At 43.0% G+C, this 27,496-nt stretch overlaps 1 protein-coding gene across 1 annotated transcript in view; it reads left to right on the top strand.

Moving 5' to 3' along the window:
• GNB5 (G protein subunit beta 5) overlaps positions 1-27,496 on the top strand; it is a 43,507-nt gene that overhangs the window by 14,579 nt on the left and 1,432 nt on the right. Inside the window, exons 4-10 of the mRNA XM_044273825.1 lie at positions 4,541-4,617; positions 4,821-4,953; positions 12,102-12,245; positions 14,083-14,174; positions 22,429-22,477; positions 23,939-24,035; positions 26,591-26,757. Coding sequence (XP_044129760.1) covers positions 4,541-4,617; positions 4,821-4,953; positions 12,102-12,245; positions 14,083-14,174; positions 22,429-22,477; positions 23,939-24,035; positions 26,591-26,757 — 759 coding nt within the window. The remainder of the gene's footprint in view (positions 1-4,540; positions 4,618-4,820; positions 4,954-12,101; positions 12,246-14,082; positions 14,175-22,428; positions 22,478-23,938; positions 24,036-26,590; positions 26,758-27,496) is intronic.

Genomic DNA, 27,496 nt, shown 5'->3' on the forward strand with positions numbered 1-27,496 from the left:
AGCTGTTCAGTCCCAATCCCTTGAGTTCCCTTCGCATTGTGCGTGTGGAAATGCTCTTACTTTCACTATTAAACATAGCCCTGAGTTCTACTGTTGTTTTTCTTCAATTTGATTTCACCAAACGTTTAAGTGATCACCGATCACGATCATTCAGGATTATTTTCCCGCCACATTTCTTCCTACAATACGATGGGTCCCCACTATCCTTCCAGTTTTTAATAATGCGTTGGACAGTTCTTAACCCAATTTTAGTAGTTTCTGCAATCTCCTTAGATGTCTTCTCTGCTTGATGCATGCCAATGATTTGACCCTTCTCAAACAGACTAACATCTTTTCCACGACCACGAGATGTGTCTTTCAACATTGTTGTTTAAGAAACGAGAAGCAACTCATTGCACCAGTTGGGGTTAAATAAATGGTTGCCAGCTGAAAGATAATCGCCCATGAAGTAATTATCCAATAGGAGGCTCATACCTATTTGCTTAGTTAAATCCAGGTGGCGACTTTTTTTTTTGGACAGGCAGTGTATTATGTCATTGAGTAACCTCACAGAACAATGCCTATGTAAGTATACATAATCCATATATACATCTTAGTACCCACATGAAAAGCATATAAGTTATGTAACAATGGTGTACTCCACATTCACAAGTCTTATTTCAATAGTCATATAATAGTCTCGCCACAAAAGATGTATATGCTTTTCCCATTCTATTACATAGTAAATGTAACCTCCGAATTTAACCTCTTCATCCTGGTTCCTTTAGGGACAGACTTAAGGCATATTCACATGGGCTGAGCAGTCAAAGTGCACAGTGAAAACCTGCACAGATAAGGGGGATTTATTAAGACTGATGTTGTGTACACGGGCCTTAATTTGCCCAGTGCTAGCAGAAGTTACAACAAATTTATGATAGGGGTTGTGCAAGGATGGGGGACGGTTTGGCAAACACCTCTCCACCCCCCCACTTGGCTGGACCTATAAAGGAAAGATGACTTACCTGTTTCCCAGCACCGACTCTCCGCTCCTTCTGCTCCAGGCCTGCGATGCCCCGCTGGGCTCCCTTGATGTTAACATCCGGTTGCAGCAGCCAATCACTGGCTGTGGCAGAGACCAGATTCCCTTGTGTTATGTGGTCATTTGTCATGCGGCCAGTGATTGGCTGCGGCAATGTCAAACCGGATGTTGACATCAAGGGAGCCCAGCAGAGCATTGTAGGAGCAGGGAGCCAGCACCGGGAAACAGGTAAGTCATCTTTCTTTTACAGGTTCGGCCATGTGGGGCTGGGGGTTTACCTAACATGCCCCCTCCCCCATTCTTGCACAACCCCTTTAAGAAGAGCATATCTCTTAATATAAAATACATTTGTTGCATTTTCTGCTCTCCATGCAAAATATGAAATCTAATCAAGCTATGAGCTGGACTAGATTTCTGGTGTAATGTGCGCAGTTTTCTGGTGCGGGTTGTACGACTTATATATAAACTCAGGCAACTCCTGTAAACGGCCTAAAATTTCTAATGAATGGATACTCATTCGTTTTCTCCTCTGCTACTTCCTGCAATGTACTACAGTCCTCACCGATGCGCTCTGTTTTTCTGGCTTCAGCTGTGACATTCTGCACACAGAGGTCACCGCTGCAGCCAATCCCTGCCCTCAGCAGAGGCGTCCCATACATAGCTGAGACCAACGATTTGCTTCAGCAGTGACTTGTCCATGGATTCTCCCCAATACAAGACTGTGTGGCGTGTTCTTCTTGGGCTGCATTAACCGTGTGTGCAGATTCAGCAGGATAGAAATTTAGGGCACCAATATACAGGGAGTGCAGAATTATTAGGCAAGTTGTATTTTTGAGGATTAATTTTATTATTGAACAACAACCATGTTCTCAATGAACCCAAAAAACTCATTAATATCAAAGCTGAATATTTTTGGAAGTAGTTTTTAGTTTGTTTTTAGTTTTAGCTATTTTAGGGGGATATCTGTGTGTGCAGGTGACTATTACTGTGCATAATTATTAGGCAACTTAACAAAAAACAAATATATACCCATTTCAATTATTTATTTTTACCAGTGAAACCAATATAACATCTCAACATTCACAAATATACATTTCTGACATTCAAAAACAAATCAGTGACCAATATAGCTACCTTTCTTTGCAAGGACACTCAAAAGCCTGCCATCCATGGATTCTGTCAGTGTTTTGATCTGTTCACCATCAACATTGTGTGCAGCAGCAACCACAGCCTCCCAGACACTGTTCAGAGAGGTGTACTGTTTTCCCTCCTTGTAAATCTCACATTTGATGATGGACCACAGGTTCTCAATGGGGTTCAGATCAGGTGAACAAGGAGGCCATGTCATTGGATTTTCTTCTTTTATACCCTTTCTTGCCAGCCACGCTGTGGAGTACTTGGACGCGTGTGATGGAGCATTGTCCTGCATGAAAATCATGTTTTTCTTGAAGGATGCAGACTTCTTCCTGTACCACTGCTTGAAGAAGGTGTCTTCCAGAAACTGGCAGTAGGACTGGGAGTTGAGCTTGACTCCATCCTCAACCCGAAAAGGCCCCACAAGCTCATCTTTGATGATACCAGCCCAAACCAGTACTCCACCTCCACCTTGCTGGCGTCTGAGTCGGACTAGAGCTCTCTGCCCTTTACCAATCCAGCCACGGGCCCATCCATCTGGCCCATCAAGACTCACTCTCATTTCATCAGTCCATAAAACCTTAGAAAAATTAGTCTTGAGATATTTCTTGGCCCAGTCTTGACATTTCAGCTTGTGTGTCTTGTTCAGTGGTGGTCGTCTTTCAGCCTTTCTTACCTTGGCCATGTCTCTGAGTATTGCACACCTTGTGCTTTTGGGCACTCCAGTGATGTTGCAGCTCTGAAATATGGCCAAACTGGTGGCAAGTGGCATCTTGGCAGCTGCACGCTTGACTTTTCTCAGTTCATGTGCAGTTATTTTGCGCCTTGGTTTTTCCACACGCTTCTTGCAACCCTGTTGACTATTTTGAATGAAACGCTTGATTGTTCGATGATCACGCTTCAGAAGCTTTGCAATTTTAAGAGTGCTGCATCCCTCTGCAAGATATCTCACTATTTTTGACTTTTCTGAGCCTGTCAAGTCCTTCTTTTGACCCATTTTGCCAAAGGAAAGGAAGTTGCCTAATAATTATGCACACCTGATATAGGGTGTTGATGTCATTAGACCACACCCCTTCTCATTACAGAGATGCACATCACCTAATATGCTTAATTGGTAGTAGGCTTTCGAGCCTATACAGCTTGGAGTAAGACAACATGCATAAAGAGGATGATGTGGTCAAAATACTCATTTGCCTAATAATTCTGCACTCCCTGTATAACCGCTCATGCACCAGTCAGTGTATGTTCACAAAGCTTCTCATACACTGAATTGGGCCGCTTTGAAACGTATCATGCATGCTAACCCAACAGGAGCAAAAGGCCTAACCAGTAGAGACTGATATAAAGCAATAATTTGGGTGGATTGGTAAGGTCGCTGTTTTAAGACAACCATTGAAAGTTGTAATAAAAGTATATAGGGAACTTTTCTAACTCTTACAAAGTGATTACAATACACCAACCAGAATACCCCTTTAAAAGGGAATTTGCATCTGAGACACTTTTGGCACATGGATTGTATATGCCATAAATGTCAGGTGTATGCCATAAATGCCATTGTATATTGTATATATCATAAATGTCTGCATTGGGGTCCCGGAGTTATAACTCTGACTATGCTTAAAGGGGCTGGGATACTTATGACATATTTGCTACAGAACTGGCATATCAGCAAACCGAGAGCTAGCCATGCAAGTGCGGCCATCCCTCCATTCACCAGTATGGAACCAAGCCAGCACTTGGCTATTTTCGGAAGCCGCAGTGAATTGAGGGTAGCTGCACATATATGGCTTGCTCTCTGTTAATTATGGGTCCCACCTCTGGGATCCGGACCCAAAATTAACAGAGAGCAAGCCATATATGCGCAGCTACCCTCAATTCACTGCGGCTTCCGAAAATAGCCAAGTGCTGGCTTGGTTCCATACTGGTGAATGGAGGGATGGCCGCACTTGCATGGCTAGCTCTCGGTTTGCTGATATGCCAGTTCTGTAGCAAATATGTCATAAGTATCCCAGCCCCTTTAAGCATAGTCAGAGTTATAACTCCGGGACCCCAATGCAGACTGTGCAACAGACCCTCCACCTACCATATGCCAGCTATAATACTGTTGTCAGAAGGACTGTTGAGCCAGGCACCAGGGCCTTCTCCATCTGCCACCTTTGCACCCCTATAAGTACACTCCTGTTTATGGTTCCACAATGTAGAGCACGTAACATTCATGATAATAATAGAATGTGGTAATGTAAAGCTTTTCATTTATGATCTTATTATTACACAGAATGTACTTTCTATGATTAGAATTTCTTTATTTTTGTGACCTATAGAAAAGTATTTTTAGATGCATTCACTTAACTTTTATGCTATATTTTATTTCTTTTTTCCGCCTATTAGGAGCACGCAGTCACTATGCCGTGCACCTGGGTGATGGCCTGTGCGTACGCTCCTTCTGGTTGCGCCATTGCTTGTGGGTAAGTTGTGCACATTTAGTGCTAGTGTTAATACATGAAAACCAGACTATATTTACAGACTATTTGTACATAAAAGTTGTACACATTTTCACTTTTGCTGTAATTTCACACTTTTTTTAAAATGTGGGTTGATTCTAAAATACAGTATGGAAAGCCTCTGTAACTTGCAACTGTTTCTTTATTCTGAATTTTCATGATTTCAGGGGATTGGACAATAAATGCTCTGTGTACCCCCTGACATTTGATAAGAATGAAAACATGGCTGCTAAGAAGAAGTCAGTGGCAATGCACACCAACTACTTGTCCGCCTGTAGCTTCACTAACTCAGACATGCAGGTAAAGTATGTTGTATAGGGGGCACACTCATTCAAGAGAATGGGCTCTGTTTTCTGATTCCAAATCCTTTACTTCCATTTATACAGGAGATAAAATGATGTCTTCAGCCACCACTAGGGGGAGCTTGCTGCAAATTTATTTATACCAGGGGTGCACAACCTTTTTGGGTCTAGGAGCCGCATTGTCACATTGCACTACTGCAAGGGGCTGCCAAAAAAATTAAAAATAAATGCCACTCGGCGCTCTATTCCACAGGCTGATGCAAAGTGAATGGGGAGGAATGATCACAGTCGTTCCTCCCTCATTGCGTTCTACTGATTATCTGCAGCATATCCCTGGTTACACATGATAATCATACATCTTGTATTTTGATGAAAAATGCAAATCAGCTGACAAACAAGCGATTGCATGCTTATCGTCTGATCTTCTGCACGATTATACAAGCCAGATATCAGCCACAATAAGGACTTTCCTTTACTAGTGGGGAAAGCGCTCTTTGGTTAACCCTTTAATTACCAGGCCTGTTAAAGTCCTTAATGACAAGACACTTTTTTTCTGATTTAGAGCACGTCGTGGTTTAATGATGGTAACTTTATTTGTTGAACTACCAAAATAATTTTTGGGACTTTTACGACTGTTACGTGACACCTAGGCCGTTTTAATATATTTAGATATTTTTTTTTCTGTTTTAGTTGTATTTGGGAAAAAACTATGCAAACATTTTTTTAAAGTTCTTTTTTTTTTAATAAATAAAATGAGTGCCCTATTTTGTGTCAGTCATTTTGATATATATTATACCAGTGATGGCTAACCTCCGGCACTCCAGCTGTGGTGAAACTACGACTCCCAGCATGCTCTATTCATTTCTATGGAGTTCTGAGAACAGCCAAGCAAGTGTGCATCTTGGGAGTTGTAGTTTTACCACAGCTGGAGTTCCGAAGGTTAGCCATCACAGGTATATACCATATATTGTTTCACGTGGACACAAAGATAATGGTGACGGTTTTGACTGGACTTGTTTTGCTCTTTTATTTGTATTTAATAATTTTTTTGCCATTCTTTTAAACTTATTTTTTAATATATTTTTTCCACATAATATGTTCTCAAGAGGTCATTTAAAGACCTCTGGGGGACGAAAATGCTTTTTTGCACAGTTTTCTTTTATTATTTTTTATCAATTGTATTTACTTATTTTCTTTTATATATTTTTGCCACATAACATGTCCCCCAAAAAAGAGGGTAAGGAAAGACCTCTGGAGGACACTGACACACAAAGGTGCCCCGGTTGCAGGGGAAAACAGCCCACTGTGGGCACTTTGTACAAGGCAGAGCTCATCAGGCTCTGCCCCGAGTCACCAGCGATCACATGATCGCTGGGTCCAATAGAGGGAGCGGTATAGCTGCCTGTTCTGTTCATTGTGTAGCGCTCACTGAGCACCATGCACCAATCTGAGGAGAAGGCAGAAGTGTTAATACGCCGCTTCTATCTTCTCCTCGGGTGCCCGGCTATCACTGACAGAGGGGGGACCAGACCTGCTCGGGTAGAGTGCAGGAGCTGTAATCCAGTGCCAGTGAGCTCAGAATTATAGCTGATCACAGAATGGGGGCTACAAACTGTGGCTCTGAGGGCTGCATGCGGCCCACACGCCACAGGTCGTGCACCCCTGAGTTATACACTTCCCACTGAATACCCTAGCGGCAGATGCTGATAACAAGAATTGTATCAGTAAAAGGGAGTCGGTCACTAGATTTTTGCAGCTCCAACTAAACTGCTGACCGTACACATTCAGTAGCTGTCAGCTGAACAATTATTTGGCCAACGGCTATCATTTGCAACTCCCTCCCGACTCCCCCATATACATGCAGGCAATGAGAGCCGGGACCTCATTAGGAGTCATCAGCTCGCATTGTGTATTGGACAGATCCACCACTGGAGCTGTTCAATATAACATTTTATCAAAATGGCTTGGGTCAATTTAAGAAAGTGATCCAGCATTTTGCTAAGGGGATCTGTCAGTAGTTTATGCTGCCCATTTATGTTCTTCAAAGGTGACTTGTCAGCACCATCTGTTTCAGTAAATACTAGCTCAGGACTATTCTTCTGCTATGCCTTAGTTACTAGAGATATATGTTTGTGTCTAGTTTCTATTGTATCTAAGGAACTTGTAGAACAAGAACATTAAATGCTCTAATTCTCTATTGGAAAATATGAAAATCTTTGAGTGGTAAAAGGACAGCAGATATGAGATGACATCACCGCATTGATGTGAGATATGGATATGCGTCATAGAAACATGTGCATTCTTGTTACTGTGCAGAAGAAGGCTGACACGTCTGTGCTGTTGTTTATTAGCTTTGCCATGCACTTAATAACATTAGCAATTAATACAAATGAGCTCATAATGCATGGACAACCATCCCAAAACAGTAGGAGAAAGTACTAAGTGAATATGAATGAAGAAATTGAAATGTTAAGGGCCATTTTACACAGGATGGGGGGGTCTATTCTCAGGAATAAATGTTTCATATAAAAGCGTGAGACCCCCAGAGCAAAATTTCAAGTATCATAGCAAAGGGTTGCAGTATTTATGTCCAAAGGAAATTTTAGTTTTTCCATTTTAATAAATTAGCAAACGTTTCTAAAATTTTGTTTGTCATTACGGGTATTGAGTGCAGATTGATGGGAAAAAACACTTTTATTATTTTAGCAGAAGGGCACAACGTAACAAAATGTGAAAAAGCTGAAAGGGTCTGAAGGCTTTCCAAATGCACTGTAGCTGGCCCACATAAAGGTGCTGCCGATCAACTGATAAACGCAACACCCGTTTGTTAGATGACTGGATCTTTTGCACCGCATATAAAGTCGTTTGTCAGCAGCAACTCATCCTCGTGTAAACAGGGATGTGCAGCCAATACACAAAGAAACTGTCAACCTATGTAAGGCTACTTTCACACTTGCGGCAGAGTTAGGCCTCATGCACACGACCGTTTTTGTGTCCCGTGTCCGTTTTCTGTGATTTTCTGTGGACCCATTGAAAGTCAATGGGTCCGTGGAAAACTCGGCTAATGCACCGTTTGTCATCCGCGTCCGTGATCCGTGTTTCCAGTCCGTGAAAAAAATAGGACCTGTCCTATTTTTTTCACGGACAACGGTTCGCGGACCCATTCAAGTCAATGGGTCCGTGAAAAAACACGGAGGCACACAATATTGTCATCCGTGTCCGTGATCTGTGTCCGTTTTTTTCCCTATCATTTGCAAGGCAAACTTGACTTAGATTTTTTTTCTATTTCCTTCATGTCTGGTGATCCTCCAAAAATCAAGGAAGACACACGGAAACAAAAACGGACACAGATCAAGGAACAACGGAACCCCATTTTGCGGACCGTAACCGCTAGTGTGAAAGTTCCCTAAAAGGGCCCTTAGAAAATGCCCTGTTGTTTTTTATGTTCAACATATTTTTAAATAATTGTTTATTGTTATATTTAATTTTCCATATTAATTTCTATGTTTGAAAAATAAAAAAAACAAAATCCTGCAGTTTACTGCCATTTCCTGCTTATCTGTCATTCTAACCCTGCCTGTAATGATATCACCTCTGTGTATAGATAACACAGGATCCACTATTCACAAGAGGTGATTGTCAGATCTTATCTATTCTTTCCTTGTACAATTGAACCTCTGCACAGATCAGAGCATGTCTAGAAAACTCTCCCATAGAAGTCAAAGAGGAACTTCCCTCCTGACCATTGTGTCTATGGCCCAAGGTGCTGCCATAAAGCAATTTTCTTAATGCTTTCTAAAGGCTGTTAAGAACGGTTCAGGCAAGATGGTCACCCTTAATCATGTTCAGGAAACAGAATAAATAAATCAAAACAGATTAGAAAAAAGGAGATGTGTCACTATCTGGTTTTAAATGGAAGAATTACACATTTCCTTTAGGCCTCATGCACACGACCGTTGTGTGCATCCGTGGCCGTTGTGCCGTTTTCCGTTTTTTTTCACGGACCCATTGACTTTCAATGGGTCCGTGGAAAAATCGGAAAATGCACCGTTTGGCAGCCGCATCCGTGAGCCGTGTTTCCTGGCCGTGAAAAAAATATGACCTGTCCTATTTTTTTCACGGCCAACGGTTCACGGGCCCATTCAAGTCAATGGGTCCGTGAAAGAACACGGATGCACACAAGATTGGCATCCGTGTCCGTGATCCGTGGCCGTAGGTTAGTTTCATACAGACGGATCCGAAGATCCGTCTGCATAAAAGCTTTTTCAGAGCTGAGTTTTCACTTCGTGAAAACTCCGATCCGACAGTATATTCTAACACAGAGGCGTTCCCATGGTGATGGGACGCTTCTAGTTAGAATACACTACAAACTGTGTACAAGACTGCCCCCTGCTGCCTGGCAGCACCCGATCTCTTACAGGGGGATATGATAGTACAATTAACCCCATCATATCCCCCTGTAAGAGATCAGGGCTGCCAGGCAGCAGGGGGCAGACCCCCCCCCTCCCCAGTTTGAATATCATTGTGCGGCCCCCCCCTCCCCTGTTGTTAACTCGTTGGTGGCCAGTGTGCGCACCCCCCTCCCTCCCTCCCTCTATTGTTTTAATACATTGGGGCCAGTGTGCGCGCGCCCCCAACCCCCCCCCTCCCTCCCTCTATTGTTTTAATACATTGGGGCCAGTGTGCGCGCGCCCCTCCCTCCCTCCCTCTATTGTTTTAATACATTGGGGCCAGTGTGCGCGCGCCCCCCCAACCCCCCCTCCCTCCCTCTATTGTTTTAATACATTGGGGCCAGTGTGCGCACCCCCCCAACCCCCCCCCCCCCCCTCCCTCCCTCTATTGTAATCATCATCGGTGGCAGCGGAGTAGAAGATTTTCATACTTACCTGGCTGCTGGCTGCTGCGATGTCTGCGTCCGGCCGGGAGCTCCTCCTACTGGTAAGTGACAGCAATGCGCCGCACAGACCTGTCACTTACCAGTAGGAGGAGCTCCCGGCCGGACACAGAGATCGCAGCAGCCAGCAGCCAGGTAAGTATGAATCTTCTACTCCACTGCCACCGATGATCGGGGGGGGGGGGGGGCACACTGGCCCCAATGCTATTATTACAATAGAGGGAGGGAGGGGGGGGGGGGTTGGGGGGGCGCGCACACTGGCCCCAATGCTATTATTACAATAGAGGGAGGGGGGGGGTTGGGGGGGGCGCGCACACTGGCCCCAATGCTATTATTACAATAGAGGGAGGGGGGGGGGGTTGGGGGGGGCGCGCACACTGGCCCCAATGCTATTATTACAATAGAGGGAGGGAGGGGGGGGTTGGGGGGGCGCGCACACTGGCCCCAATGCTATTATTACAATAGAGGGAGGGGGGGGGGGTTGGGGGGGCGCGCACACTGGCCCCAATGCTATTATTACAATAGAGGGAGGGAGGGAGGGAGGGGGGTGCGCACACTGGCCACCAACGAGTTAACAACAGGGGAGGGGGGGCCCACTGGCCACCAATGAGTTAAAAACAGGGGGGGGGTCTGCCCCCTGCTGCCTGGCAGCACCTGCCAGGCAGCAGGGGACAGTCATGTACACAGTTTTTTTGTATATTCTAACCTGAAGCGTCTCCATCACCATGGGAACGCCTCTGTGTTAGAATATACTGTCGGAAATGAGTTTCACGATGTAGCTCATATCCGACAGTATATTCTAACATAGAGGCGTTCCCATGGTGATGGGGACGCTACAAGTTAAAATATACCATCGGATTGGAGAAAACTCCAATCCGATGGTATAACAGAACTCCAGACTTTACATTGAAAGTCAATGGGGACGGATCCGTTTGAAATGGCACCATATTGTGTCAACATCAAACGGATCCGTCCCCATTGACTTGCATTGTAATTCAGGACGGATCCGTTTGGCTCCGCACGGCCAGGCGGACACCAAAATGACTTTTTTTTCATGTCCGTGGATCCTCCAAAAATCAAGGAAGACCCACGGACGGAAAAACGGTCACGGATCACGGACCAACGGAACCTCGTTTTGCGGACCGTGAAAAAAAACGTCCGTGTGCATGAGGCCTTAAACTAGTATGTAGACAATCCTCCTAATTATTGTGCTTATATGATTCTTTACCTGAAGTGAACAAATGCACATTTATCCCACTTACATATAGTCCTGAGGCTCATTTAAAGGGACACCTAAATAACATTGTTGTATCACATATTAAAAGGGACATCTGTCAGCAGATCTGTACCTATGACACTGGCTGACCTGTTACATGTGCACTTGGCAGCTGAAGGCATCTGTGTTGGTCCCATGTTCATATGTGTCCACATTGCTGAGAAAAATGAAGTTTTAAAGGGGTTATCCAAAACTATAAACTGCTCCCCCATATGCCGGGCCCCTCACACAGAATATATTTACCTAGGTCCCCGCTCCCTGAGCCGCTCCTGGTCCCCGCACCGCTGCTGCTGCCTCTCCCTCTGCGCCGATGAAAACATCCGGGCAGGCGGGGACGGGGACAAGCCTCCCTAGTGTCACCCGTGATGCTAGGGGCGTTGTACCTAGAGGTTTATCTCTCTCTACAACTGCTGCACCCTCTGCACTATGATTGACAGGGCCAGGTGTTATGTTAGATGCAGGTAAAACTTCATTTTTCTCAGTAACGCGGGCACATATGAACATAGGACCAACACAGATGCCTTCAGATGCCAAGTGCACATGTAACAGGTCAGCCAGTGTCATAGGTAGAAATATATATATATATATATTTTTTTTACACAAAATGAGCATATCATTTTTTGGAAATAATTTTTAAAGTCACTCCATGGATTCTACTTCCTGTCTTGGTTCTTTAACTTATTCTTTGTTTGGACTTTGAGTACGGCAAACAACTTTGCTTGACTTTCTAAGTCAGACTATCACTCCTACCAGAAAGATCCCCCTGTAGTGACTCCATTAGAGCATCACGTATTACACTGGGACGTGCTAGTTTCTTCTGGGCATCTTTATCTAGGCCTATCAAGAGAACAATAGAGCTGTCATACTGTCATCCCAATTCTACAGCTACTATTATACTAATACATAAGGTATATGGAGTGCAGATAATGTGTGTGTATTCTTGTCTGACTTGTGGCCTCCTTGTCTCTATATTCAGATTCTGACAGCCAGCGGAGATGGGACATGTGCCCTCTGGGACGTGGAGAGTGGTCAGCTGCTGCAGAGTTTTCATGGACACGGTGCTGATGTTTTGTGTCTGGATCTGGCACCATCTGAGACAGGAAATACTTTTGTGTCTGGAGTAAGTAATGAAATATTAAAAACAATATGAGACCACAGTGTTGTCGGGTTTAGTAGATAAGCCTCCTAGTGAATGTGGAGGCACATTTTCTTATAATAAAGTCATCATCATCTTAGAACATATGTGAAAAATGGTGGTCAATGAGGGAGGAATGCAGAAGTGCGGATGCTTTGCTAGTTAATAAGGGTGATGGCCCAGCAATCATGTGCCTTAGGCCTCATGCACACAACCGTTTTTCGGGTCCGCATCCGAGCCACAGTTTTTGCGGCTCGGATGCGGACCCATTCACTTCAATGGGGCCACAAAAGATGCGGACAGCACTCCGTGTGCTGTCCGCATCCATTGCTACGTTCCGAATGCCCCGGAAAAAAAATATAGCATGTCCTATTCTTGTCCGTTTTGCAGACAAGAATCGGCATGTCCACAATGGGCCGTCCGTTCTGTTCCGCAAATTGTGGAAGGCACACAGATAGCTTCAGTTTTTTGCAGATCCGCGGTTTGCGGACCGCAAAAAACGGCACGGTTGTGTGCATGTAGCCTTATTGTGTGAAAATGCACTATATGGACAAATGCACATACTGAAAATGCACTCTCTGCCCTAAATTCTGCCTGGAAATGCTAGCATTCTCTAAATCAATAGTTTATAAGAGTTCTCTAAGGCTACAGGCACACGACAGTTGTTTTTTGCGGTCCGCAAATAGCGGATTTGTGTTCCTGTTTTTTTTACATTCACATCCGTTCTGTTTGTCCGCAAATTTTGTAGGTTGTGTTTTCGTGTGTCTTCAGGGTTTTTTTGCGGTCCGCAAAAAAAACCTGAAGGCTGTAATTCTTGAAATTTAATATATACAGATTTCCCAGCAACCATCCACAAAAAAAATGGATGCGGGTGACATACGGATGGACCCATTGACTTCTATGGGTCCGCAAACCGTTTTTTTTGCGGACAAGAATAGGACATGCCATATTTTATTTGCGAACGTGAAGCACGGACAGCGGACGTGGACAAGAAATGCATTTTTAACGGATCCAAAGAAGTAAATGGGAAACCATCTGATCCGCAAAAAAAACGGAATGGAGGTTGCAAAAAAACACTGCCGTGTGTATATAGCCTAATTCTGTAGAGTGTGCGTTATTATCTATCGGAGCCATTGAAATAAGTGGTTAATGTTTCCAGTCAGATCAGGATATGATTAGGATTAACTACCAGATATTAAATGCACAATACTGTAAAACGTTTAATACTATATTGTATGTGTATCTTCTAACATTCTATATTTGCAGGCCGTCGTGTTGGAGAAACCATAGATGTTAGATTTCTTTTGGCAGATCACATTGATATTGTATGCTAACAATCCCGGGCTGTAAGTCCCTCGAATGTCAGGGCCAAGGAGGGTGGGAAAGGCTGGATTTTGGCCTAACATAGATGAAACCAGATGAGTCTGGCAGCCGCTTATCTTGGACTCTTGTTAGCTGAACGATTATAATCTATTGGGCTCACATATGCACTTTGAACACCAGCAGTCTGTTTTGGTGGAGGAAGACACTGCCGGAATTCACACTATCCGGCATACATGCCAGCTTTTGGCCGAATCAGAAATACTACATGCAGCATTTTTTGTCTGGCCAAAAGCCAGCATATATGTCGGAAAGCGGCCAGATCCCATTACAATGAATGGGGAGGCAGTAGTGCATGGTGGTATTTGGCTATGACAGATACAGTGAACTCCGACAGTCTGTGAACCCAGCCTAAAACTAAAACATATGGTGACGGGTACAGTATAGTCCCTCAGCTGGTAATTGACATACTGTATATCCTTTCATTTCCCTTTCTGTTTAGGGCTGTGACAAGAAAGCAATGGTATGGGACATGAGAACTGGCCAGTGTATTCAGTCATTTGAAACTCATGAATCTGATATCAACAGTGTCCGGTCAGTATAAAATGCATCTATAATGTACACAGCATGCCCTCTATGTACAAGTTATACAATGTACTGTATATTCAGGCCTTGTTACAGACCATATATGTACAGACGTGGACAAAATTGTTGGTACCCTTTGGTCAATGAAAGAAAAAGTCACAATGGTCACAGAAATAACTTTAATCTGACAAAAGTAATAATAAATTAAAATTCTATAAATGTTAACCAATGAAAGTCAGACATTGTTTTTCAACCATGCTTCAACAGAATTATGTAAAAAAATAAACTCATGAAACAGGCATGGACAAAAATGATGGTACCCCTAACTTAATATTTTGTTGCGCAACCTTTTGAGGCAATCACTGCAATCAAACGCTTCCTGTAACTGTCAATGAGACATCTGCACCTCTCAGCAGGTATTTTGGCCCACTCCTCATGAGCAAACTGCTCCAGTTGTGTCCGGTTTGAAGGGTGCCTTTTCCAGACTGCATGTTTCAGCTCCTTCCAAAGATGCTCAATAGGATTGAGGTCAGGGCTCATAGAAGGCCACTTTAGAATAGTCCAATTTTTTCCTCTTAGCCATTCTTGGGTGTTTTTAGCGGTGTGTTTTGGGTCATTGTCCTGTTGCAAGACCCATGACCTGCGACTGAGACCAAGCTTTCTGACACTGGCTAGTACATTTCTCTCTAGAATTCCTTGATAGTCTTGAGATTTCATTGTACCCTGCACAGATTCAAGACACCCTGTGCCAGACGCAGCAAAGCAGCCCCAGAACATAACAGAGCCTCCTCCATGTTTCACAGTAGGGACAGTGTTCTTTTCTTGATATGCTTCATTTTTTCGTCTGTGAACATACAGCTGATGTGCCTTGGCAAAAACTTCGATTTTTGTCTCATCTGTCCACAGGACATTCTCCCAGAAGCTTTGTGGCTTGTCAACATGTAGTTTGGCATATTCCAGTCTTGCTTTTTTATGATTCGTTTTCAACAATGGTGTCCTCCTTGGTCGTCTCCCATGTAGTCCACTTTGGCTCAAACAACGACGGATGGTGCGATCTGACACTGATGTTCCTTGAGCATGAAGTTCACCTTGAATCTCTTTAGAAGTCTTTCTAGGCTCTTTTGTTACCATTCGGATTATCCGTCTCTTAGATTTGTCATCAATTTTCCTCCTGCGGCCACGTCCAGGGAGGTTGGCTACAGTCCCATGGATCTTAAACTTATGAATAATATGTGCAACTGTACTCACAGGAACATCTAGTTGCTTGGAGATGGTCTTATAGCCTTTACCTTTAACATGCTTGTCTATAATTTTCTTTCTGATCTCTTGAGACAGCTCTTTCCTTTGCTTCCTCTGGTCCATGTCGAGTGTGGTACACACCATATCACCAAACAACACAGTGATTACCTGGAGCCATATATATAGGCCCAATGGCTGATTACAAGGTTGTAGACACCTGTGATGCTAATTAGTGGACACACCTTGAATTAACATGTCCCTTTGGTCACATTATGTTCTGTGTTTTCTAGGGGTACCATCATTTTTGTCCATGCCTGTTTCATGAGTTTATTTTTTTACATAATTCTGTTGAAGCATGGTTGAAAAACAATGTCTGACTTTCATTGGTTAACATTTATAGAATTTTAATTTATTATTACTTTTGTCAGATTAAAGTTATTTCTGTGACCATTGTGACTTTTTCTTTCATTGACCAAAGGGTACCAACAATTTTGTCCACGTCTGTATATGGAAGGCGGCTCACCCCTGATACTACTGGAAACAGGGGCTCTTGCCCGAAATGACTCACCCATGTCAAATAAATTTTGTATGTAGTAGTAGTAGCGGGCAGGCACTCTATTCATGGGGTCATAGAAAAACCATTTAGTAAGGATATATTTCTTAAAAACATATATTTATTCAATCAATATACACAGACAGATAAAAATAACATATAAAATCCCACTAGCTAAATATCCTGCTAGTGAAAATTAATATAAGCAGTGCGGTGTTCTAGCAATACCTTGGCAGCAGTGTTTTAGCAATAAAGCAGCAATATTCTAGCAGTACATTAGCAACAGTGTCTTGGCAAAAGTAGCAGCAATATTTCAACAGTACATTAACAGCAGTGTCTAGGCTAAAATAGCAGCAATGGAGTCGGGTAGCTGTAAATATAACTATATTCTTCTTGGAGCGCTCCACCGTAGATGTTGTTTTAAATTGATAAATTCTGGTTTACTTTTTTCTCCAAACATGGTTCGTAGCATAAACTTGCTCCTTCCTCAGTGGCCCGTTGGGAGCAAGTTTATGTTCTGAAACATGTTTGGTGAAAAAGTAAACCAGAATTTATCAATTTAAAACAACATCTACAGTGGAGCGCTCCATGAAGATTATAGTTATATTTACAGCTACCCGACTCCATTCCCGGTTTACAACACGTGGAACGCCGGCAGCGCACTGAGGAGGCGAACCTATAAACAACCTGTGGGTGAGCGGAGAAACACGGAGACACTGCCAGAACATGTGGGACGCCAAGTGTGGATGACATCTGCGATCGGAGGTTCTAAACATAACGGGATACGGGTTAGGGTCCATTCACACGTCAGTATTTTTACCTTTCCAGATAAACGTTCCTTTTTTTTGCAGATCCGTTTTTCAGTACAACCTTCAGTTTTTTTACTAAAGTGCTTCCGAATCCGTTCCGTGTTTCCGTTATTCCTTTTTTTTTTCACCCATTTTCCTGTCAACAGATCCGCAAAATCGGATGACATTCGGATGGTTTTGTGCATGTCATCCGCATTTATGCGGATCTATTGACTTGAATGGACTATAGACCTGAAAAACGGACAGAAAGTAGGACAAGCTTAATTTTCTTTCAGGATCCGCATACTCGAAAATAGGAAAACGGAATGGATTCCGTGATTCGGACAGCGATATGATTGGTGTCCGCATTTTTTCAGAGGCAATTGAAATTAATGGATCCGAAAAAACGTTCCGAGTGATATAACGGACGCGTGAATGGAGCCTTGGTCTGTTCTCTCAAACTGTGTGGGACGCCACACATGGAGACAGACAAACTCTGAGTAAACCAATTTTCATATGTATGTGAAGTAAGAAAGGAACATCTCGCAGTTCAAGTACTGTCTATATCCCAGCAGCTCTGTTTTGAAACGCAGCCACCTATTACCATTCCCATTGCGGCTATATTAGTGCTGCACTATACTGCACCTCACCATTATTGCTGCTATTATTGCCAATATTGCCCAAATATTGCTGCCATTTTTGCCAAGACAGTACTGCTGGATTATTGCTGCTATTTTAGCCTAGACACTGCTGTTAATGTACTGTTGAAATATTGCTGCTACTTTTGCCAAGACACTGTTGCTAATGTACTGCTAGAATATTGCTGCTTTATTGCTAAAACACTGCTGCCAAGGTATTGCTAGAACACCGCACTGCTTATATTAATTTTCTCTAGCAGGATATTTAGCTAGTGGGATTTTAGATGTTATTTTTATCTGTCTGTGTATATTGATCGAATTAATATATATATTTTTAAGAAATATATCCTTACTAAATGGTTTTTCTATGACCCCATAAATAGAATGCCTGCTACTACTACTTGTTACAGACCAGTTTATTCAGGGACACATTTCTGGTCAATGCGTTCATTTTCTGGCCCAGTGGAGTAATGTGTCTATCAACAGGGACTGACCCATTTCCATGTAGGAAATACTGGCTGTTAGATGAAATACATACAGTATTTTCATGAGGAGAAAATTTAAAGTCTGTATTGGAGTACTTTATGCCGTATTTATCAAATGTCTCATGTTACTTTATAAATTTGTCTTATACTTAGACCTAACACTTTTGTCTAGAGAAGCTACTCCAGTTTTCCTACTCCATCCTCTTACTGGAGTGAGAGTCTGACTTTTTTTTTTTAAAGTCTCAATGATCAATCTGGAGTGAAACTCCTTTACATAGTTAACCACACCCACTTTTCCACCCACATTACAAAACTGTGACTTTTTGACGTCAGAATTCTGAAGTAAAGGTATGCTAATAGTATTTATGTACTATGTATATATATATATATATAAGGTTTATATTGTAGCTTTACCCAGGATTAGGGGCATAGCTAAAGGCTCACGGGCTCTTATGCAAAACTTCAGCTTGGGGTCCCCTCCCTTGCTACCCTTCCCAAATTTCTAAATAGAACACCAGCAGTCTATCGACACAACATCCAACAGGACAGTGAAGAGTTTAATATAAGGATCCCTGGTGGCAAGTGCCAATAATAATATTTCTGGTTGGGGGGCATTAAAAGGATTAATACTGCATACCTGGGGTCCAATTGTTATTCACCTCTCCAGGCTCCAGCATTGTCTGGGCTGTAGTTTCCTGTTTCCTCCCTGTACTGAACGATTCAGGGACACTTTGCCTGATCCAGAGGTGGCCGGTAGGTCCTCTGGCTTAGAAGCCTGGTCTCAACTGCTACCATAGTGACCCCTATAGCTATTCCACTAACCAGAATATGATGAGTCGTAGTAATTGTAACTCTTTTAAAAGAATTCTGAAAGTATTACTATGCAATGAATAAAGCATTTCAAATTAACAATATGTATGCAATAAAATATTGTTGTTTTTATGTACACTCATTGACAAAAAACAAATACCCAGATACAAACATCAGATTACTGCAGAATTCAGGGTTATGTCTTGGTTTTTCCACAAGAGGACATAAAATTAGTTTCCCTGCTTCCCTGTAAAATGTCCCTCAGAGGCTACTTTTGGGTAGTGTACCTCGGACAGATCGTTGACTGCTTGACATGACTCTATGACACACTTGAAGACATGTAGCCCAGTTGTCAGACTTTGAGAGAGGATGGCTGTTTTGACGAATCTCCCACTAGCTAGATAGTTCTGACCTAGCTGTTAAGAGGTGTTTGGAGCAGTGGTTTTGTGAAGGCACACACACATGACGAACAGGCTCCGGTCAGTCCAGACATAGCACCAGTAGATTTTTTGATCTGTCAGTAAACACAAGCAGATCCCACAGTTTCATTGTTCACCATTCAGATACAGGTGGCACCTTCAATACACAACCCTATCTCTGCCCGGACCATTTACAGGTGCTTAGTGAATGAAATTTGGTGTCACAGCGCCTATTATGTGTTCTCCCATTGACAGCTAGCTACTGTCATCTTTGTTTGCAGTGGTGTTGTGAATGAGAAACCTGGAGTACAACGGAGTGTAACAGTATCATCTTTAGTGACGAATCCAGGTTCTCTTTGAAATTTGATGTCGGTCAAGTTCGAGTATGGAGGGTTCCTGGTGAGCGGTTCATTGCTGCCTTAGTTGTGGAGTGACATATTGCCCCAACTGCTGGCGTGATAATCTGGGAAGTCATCTCATATGACAGTCAGTCACCCATAGTAGTGATACAAGGGACACTAACAGCTCTGCAATACGTGCAGGACATGCTACAGGCACATGTGTTCCTCTCATGGCAGGGCTTCCAAATGGCATTTCCAGCCGGATACTGCTCACCCACACACAGCAGGGGTTTCCCAGGAATGTCTCCCCCAGATTGTAACACTTCCTTGGCCTGCCTGGTCATCCGATCTATCACCAATCGAGCATTTATGGGACCTGTTGGGATGCCAGCATCAGCAACCTACAATGTGCTGCAAGATACAGAACCTGTATGCCTCCATACCCAACCGCATCTCATCTTGTATCCAGGCTAGAGGCGGCCCAGCAGGGTACTAGAGCTGCCTTCCAGTTGTACAATTTTCCCCAATAAACCTATCGTATCGCTGTAATATTATAATCACTTACATTTATCATCATTACACTCACAAAGCCCCCGCTGCTTTTTGTCCCTCTGGTCCACCATCTCCTGCATTCTGATGTGGACTAACATGCTCAGTAGCTTCTCTGCTGCCATCCCCTCAGTGGTGGTGCAGCGATTTCATAGAGAAGCAGGTAAAGAGGTTTCAACACCTTTAAATCATTCGATCCTACTGATAAATTCATGGAAGTACGGTACATACAGTGGAAATAAAAAGTCTACACACCCCTGTTAAAATGGCAGGTTTCTGTGATGTAAAAAAATGAGACAAAGATAAATCATTTCAGAACTTTTTCCACCTTTAATGTGACCTATAAACTGTACAACTCAATTGAAAAACAAACTGAAATCTTTTAGGTAGAGGGAAGAAAAAATATAAAATAAAATAATATGGTTGTATAAGTGTGCACACCCCTAAACTAATACTTTGTTAAAGCACCTTTTGATTTTATTACAGCACTCAGTATTTTTGGGTATAGGTCTATCAGCATGGCACATTTTGACTCCAAATCTGTCAGATTGCGAGGGCATCTCCTGTGCACAGCCCTCTTCAGATCACCCCACAGATTCAATCGGATTAAGGTCTAGGGTCTGGCTGGGCCATTCCAAAACTTTAATCTTCTTCTGGTGAAGCCATTCCTTTGTTGATGTGAATGTATGATTTGGGTCGTTGTCATGCTGAAAGATGAAGTTTCTAGCAGAAGCCTGAAGGTTTTGTGCCAATATTGACTGGTATTTGGAACTGTTCATAATTCCCTCTAGCTTAACTAAGGCCCCAGTTCCAGCTGAAGAAAAACAGCCCCAAAGCATGATGCTGCCACCACCATGCTCACTGTGGGTATGGTGTTCTTTTGGTGATGTGCAGTGTTGTTTTTGGGGCAAACGTATCTTTTGGAATTATGGCCAAAAAGTTCAACCTTGGTTTCATCAGACCATAACTCCTTTCCCCACAGCTTTTGGGAGACTTCAGATGTATTTTTGCAAAAGGTAGCCTGGCTTAGATGTTTTTCTTCGTAAGAAAAGACTTTCGTTTTGCCACTCTACCCCATAGCCCAGACATGAAGAATACGGGAGATTGTTGTCACGTGTACCACACAGCCAGTACTTGCCAGCTATTCCTGCAGCTCCTTTAATGTTGCTGTAGGCCTCTTTTTAGCCTCCCAGACCAGTTTTCTTCTCGTCTTTTCATCAATTTTGGAGGGACGTCCAGTTCTTGGTAATGTCACTGTTGTGCCATATTTTCTCCACTTTATGATGACTGTCTTCACTGTTTTCCATGGTATATCTAATGTCTTGGAAATTCTTTTGTACCCTTCTCCTGACTGACACCTTTTACCAATGAGATCCCTCTGATGCTTTGGAAGCTCTCTGTGGACCATGGCTTTTGCTGTGGGATGCGACTAAGAAAATTTCAGGAAAGACCAACTAGAGCAGTTGAACTTTATTTGGGGTTAATCAGAGGCACTTTAAATGATGGCAGGTGTATGCTGACTCCTATTTAACATGATATTGAAACATGGACACCGGCAATGTGCGTTCCGCATTTTGAGGACCGCACATCGCCGGCACTCTCATAGAAAATGCCTTTTCTTGTCAAGAATAGGACATGTTCTATTTTTTTGCGGTACAGAAGTGTGGATCCACAAATGCGGACAGCACATTCTAGCCCCATTGAAAATGAATGGGTCTGCACCTGTTCCGCAAAATTGCGGAACGGATGCGGACCCATTTTGCAGACGTGTGAATGGACCCATACACTGTGTGTGCAACAAATACACAGTATACTAACGTAACTAAGATGTTTATATAAAGGGGTGATCCCATTTAAAAGGGGTATTACAGTTAGAGAAAGTTATCCCCTATCCACAGGATGGGAGATAACTATTAGATCGGTGGTGGTCCCAGCAGTAGGTCGAGGTGGTCCATTACCTCGTGGAGCCCCCCTGAAATGGATGGAGCAGCTGGTCGGAAATGCATACTGCCCTTACTTAGGTCATTAAGGCTAAGCCTCATGCACATGACCAAATATGTTTTGCGGTCCACAAACTGTGGATCCCCAAAACACGCATACCGGCTGTGTGCATGCCGCCATTCTCTTTTTCCTTTCAATAGAAATGTCCTATCCTTGTCTGCAAACAGAGAAAAGTATATCTTTTTTGCAGGACAACGGTACGGACATACGGACGCGGACAGCACATGGTATGTTTTTCGCATTTTTTGCGGCCCCATGTAAATGAATGGTTCCGCATCTGATCCTCAAAAAATGCAGAACAAAAATACATTTATGTGCATTTAGTGCTTTTATGCAATGTGAATAATGATTGTAGCGTTGTGCTCATGATGGATGCTAATAAATGAATGAAAACCACCTTGACTTTTGCAAGTTCTGACTGGCACGTTCTCTCTCTCTAGGTATTATCCCAGCGGAGATGCGTTTGCCTCTGGCTCAGATGATGCTACGGTAACTGTGATAACTGTGTAGGATGCTGTGGGTCCCGCAGGTCCATATGATGTGCAGCTCCTACTTTTTTGCACATTGCTTGTGTATTTGCTGCCTTTATTGGCAGCCTCAGCTAGTGTGCAACCTCAGACAAATATTTAGGCAAGCTAATGTATGCAGAGCTCTAAAGTCTGCTTATGTTTGTACATGATTTCAGGCCTTCTAGTGCTTTATAAATCACTGCACGGATCCCTCCTCCAGAGCATGCGCTCATATATGACACCTATGCTTGCAACTACCCTGTAATTTCTACACACATACTTTTGGAGGGAATCTGTCACCAGCGACTTTCCTACCAAACTGTTTGCATAGAATCACAGCTCACCTGATTAAAACGCTGCTTTTCTTTTGTTGATCAGAGGCTCCGTTCCAAGTTATGATACTTTAGGTGTTTGGTGCAATGAAGGCTTCACTATTGCTCTTGTTGCACCCAATCTCTACTCCTTTCTGTGGCCAACCCCTCCTTTGATCTAGCCACAGAAAGAAGCGGAGCTTAGGTTCAATGAGAACAGTGGTGGTGCCTAATTTACATATTAGGAAAAAGTATTATAACTTGGAAACTAAGTCTCGGATCAGCAAAAGAAAAACAGCTTCAAATGTAATGAAAATGATTAATCCCACAATATGAGACTATCCAGCATATCTGACTTGCCGAGAGGACTTTGTCAGGACACAGGGACTTAGCCAGACCCTCAAATTAGCGGGACATTATGCCATAACATACCACACCTATGTAAAACACATCTCAGTTAAGCAGAGTAAGTCGTTTTTGGATCCTTTTGCTTACATGGCAATACAGACAACTAAATATTTAGGGAGCAATTTTAAAATGAAGACCTGGTATTAAGGAGACATTTTACATTTTATTGCATTGATGGACACTGTTTTGCTTGTCTGGTTTGTGCTGTATTTGACTTATTCAGTTCTCATGTCATTTTATTAAATGCTATAAGGAAAATAGTTTTTTTTACTTCATATTGCATTAAAGTGTTCCCATAGGAGGCATGAAGCTAGTGAATGTCTGCTGATAAAAGTGGGGCAGGGATATGAAGAGGTTATTGTGGTGCTGTAATACAGTTTGTCCTTATTTCCACTCATTAATTGCCCCCTTGGTATAGCACAAATAAAGTGCTCTTCCAACTGCCCCCTGTTCACAGTGGGTAGCTGTATATCCCTTTAGGATGATAAAAGTTCAGTACCTCTAAACATATCTGGTAAGTAAATATTAGCGGGAATGTTCTGTAGATCAGAGATTATATTAGTGAATTTCCTACTGCATTTACAGATGAGTGTTTAGGGGGATATGCTACTTTTTAATTGACCATAGTCCAGCCCAAGTTTTAAGCCATTTTAACATTGCTAAAGGTTTAAAAAATGTTGAGCTAACATTAACTAATGACTCACTATCTATTTTATCTACAGTGTCGTATGTTTGATCTCCGAGCGGATAGAGAAGTCGCCATCTATTCCAAAGAGAGCATCATTTTTGGAGCATCAAGTGTTGACTTCTCCCTTAGTGGTAAGTTCTCCTTTTTCTTACCTACTTATATATTAAACACTATTTATTAATAACGTTTAGTACACCGTTCTCTCCATTTCTTAATTATGACTCTTTCTAGGAAACATGGATGACAAGAAATTAAGTTTACCAGAGTTTGGTTGGTAATCCAGCCTAATTACAAGCGTGGGAGATGTATCTTGGGCTGATTATATGGAGGCCACAAAAGACATAAGTCTTGGTGACCTACTTGCCTCCACCACCCACTCTCCGTAGTGGCCATTCGGTGATCCTATCTAGGCAAGGAGGTAGAGAGCTGGCCAGGCATCTCTGATCTCTCCCATTTGAAGTTGCTTGTTCTGAAGTTCTCCACAACTTGCATAGACTTCAGAGGGCCAACTCTTCTATATGCGACATAATAGGAGGTCAGGCTTAGAGGTAGCATGAGGCCCAAACCAACCCTAATCTAGCCCTGGATGTATCGCTTTACAACTAGGCAAATTTGCAATTCAGGAATCTGGGAAAGCTGAGAGACTACTACTACCTATGGGCGTATAATTATTAGTCTTTTAGGGGCATTAGTAGTTTGTTGTGATTTATACTTATCTAGTAATTATCTTGAGCCTCCAGACACTGGATGATTTCCAAGATGCACATAATACCATTCAGTAAAAGTAAACATATATAAAAGCTTTTATGGATGTTAGCAAGAAGGATACCACTAGAATGTGCAGATTATCTCATTTATTTTTCTGGAAGCAATTAAACTGCCTCTGTGACAAGAAACTGCTGTGTGGATGCATGTTTTTAGGTATTTCACATACAGCTTTTGTACTGCAAGCTCATTGCTCAGTAGCAACTGCATCCAGTCAGCACTTCTCCTTCACTCTCTAAAACAGCTGTCAACAGTTAAACTGGAAGGCAGGAAAATTCCAGTGCAATGCTTTGTAAAGAGAAAAGCATTCAGTTACTGGAATAAGACTCTTTGGATAAGCACGTTCCTGTAATAATGAATCACAGCATGTAAATGAATGGCTCTCGGTAGCCTTCAGAATTATGTCTGGTCATGTCTAGATGTGATGTCCCTTCTATTGATGGTGTTTACAGGAGTTTACTTATTGTGGAACAGGTCATGTGCCTGGTATGAGGCCCTTGTATGGGGAGAGGTAATTCCTGGCTGGTCTCACCCCTTTTGCTATTGAGCGTCAAGAACCTGTGCTGGACCACATTCTTCGGAGGAGCTTTATAGATAGGGGTTCAGGGAGTGACCCATGAGTCAGGGAAATAATTTGCAGGCGGATCAAACAGTAAGCCATGCTTTTCTGGATGGAAAAACGAGCACTATTATGGTGGCTCATTTTTATCTTTGTTGTGAGGGCTCCTCTGTATGTCACTGGACAGACATCTCTTTATCAAGTAACATGCATTATACGTCATTATTTTAATGTTCCTCCTGGTTCCTCTGCTGCAGGTAGTTAATCTCTCTTCTCATGTCATCTGCTCTGCATCCCTTATTTGTGTATTCTGTAGAGGGGTCTGTGTTGTACAGCACCTGTAAGGATACCATATAGGAGATCAGATACTTATCACCAATGGATAGGTGATAAGTATCTGTTCAGTTGGCTTCTGACTGCTGGGACTCCTAACAATTATAATCCCAGCAACCAAACCTCCCCCGATCAGATACTTATCCCTTATTCTGTGGATAGGGGATACGTTTCTAAATTGGCACAACCTCTTTAAAGAGGGTGTCTGGTAAGATAACATTTTTGTATTTTGGGCAGAATGGGTTAAATTGGCCTGTTAAGCCAGTCTTTGACAGCAGAAATGAACCACCTCATCCAGCGATTGGCTGAGCAGACATCTCCAGGCATTTCCTGCATGTTGAGCTGGGACCAGTAAGTGCAGACTAGAGGGGACCCAGTAGGTTCAGCAGTGGTGTTAGATCAGTAAGGGGATGCATATTTTTTTTTAACCTACTCTCCTCATTATCTAAAAAATAGTATCCCGTTGGACAACTCTTTTAGGGCTACTTTCAAACTTCCGGTGTGAAACTCCGGCCAGACACAAACCACAGCATGCAGCGGGACCCTATTATACTCTGGATCCAGAGAATTCTGTCAGGCTGTTCTCTGGACTGGAGGTGTGAAAGTAGCCTTATCTGTGAGGTAGACGGAAACCATTGTAATTTAAATGGTCTGTAGCACCAGGGTTGTCTACATTCGTATGTTCCTCATGGCAACACATATGGGGCAATATTCATTAGTGAGTGACTACTTGTAGGTAAGGCTTTATAATTAGAAAGGTTTTTTCCTAAAGGGGTTCTCCAAGAGTATAAAATGTCCCCTCATGTGCCGGGCACCCCACATGGAATATACTTACCCGGTCCCCGCTCCCGGGCTGTTACGGAGGCTCGTCCCCGCCTGCCATTGGCTGCTCTCTCAGGGACCAGGAGTGGCGCTGGGAGCGGGGACCGGGGTAAGTATATTTCATGTGGAGTGCCTGGCACATGGGGGGGGGGGGGGGCATTTTATACTCTTGGAGAACCCCTTTAATAACTCATGTGCTTTTTTCAGGTCGGCTGCTATTTGCTGGATATAACGACTACACAATCAATGTTTGGGATGTCCTAAAAGGAAGCAGAGTCTCCATCTTGTTTGGCCATGAGAACAGAGTGAGCACGTTGCGTGTGTCTCCAGATGGAACAGCATTTAGCTCAGGATCATGGGATCACACTTTAAGAGTAAGCTCATTTTTCTGTCCATACAAAATATGTGCTAGGAGTCAGTTTGCATTTGGAGATGGAAAAGGGACAGCTGCATACAGAAACGGAGACATTTTTCAAATGCCACAAAACCCCCATACTTTTGTCAGATGCAGTGCTCCCATAACATTAACAGCTACAGCAATCACATAATGGCCACAGTATCCTAATATAAATATGAACAATGCAACAGTGTCCCCATATTAGTAACAGCCATAAGTATGTCCACAACAGTCACTACCACACAGCACCCACACGAGACACACACCTCTTAATAAATTAGTCGCATCTTCTGCTGGACTGGAGTAGATTTCTGGTGTAATGTGCACTAGTTTTATGGCACACAGGTTTCTAAGTTGGGCTGCCTCTTCCTGCCCACACCCTACTTTTTGGAAAAGAGGCGAGGGTGTGAGCAAAAGCTAAAAAGCTGCATATTTTGTCTCAAAACAGCACTTGCAACAAAACTTGCAATCTTTCTATGCCAAAAAACTTGGCTAGAACATTAGTACATGACCCTTCAGAGGCTAAACAGTGACAGGTTACAGGTAACTTCTTCCTCCATTGCCTAGCAAAAGTAATCTGTGGTGGATTATTCCTGACAAGACAGATGTGTGGTATTTCGGGATGGTGTCGGCTTTCAGGGATTGCAGATTTGGTGGTGTTTGGGAGCCATGGGTAATACACTTTAGTCAACCTCAATATTCAGTTTGTGCAGCTT

The sequence above is a fragment of the Bufo gargarizans genome, unplaced genomic scaffold (genome assembly GCF_014858855.1).
Source record: "Bufo gargarizans isolate SCDJY-AF-19 unplaced genomic scaffold, ASM1485885v1 original_scaffold_1171_pilon, whole genome shotgun sequence".
NCBI lineage: Eukaryota > Metazoa > Chordata > Amphibia > Anura > Bufonidae > Bufo > Bufo gargarizans.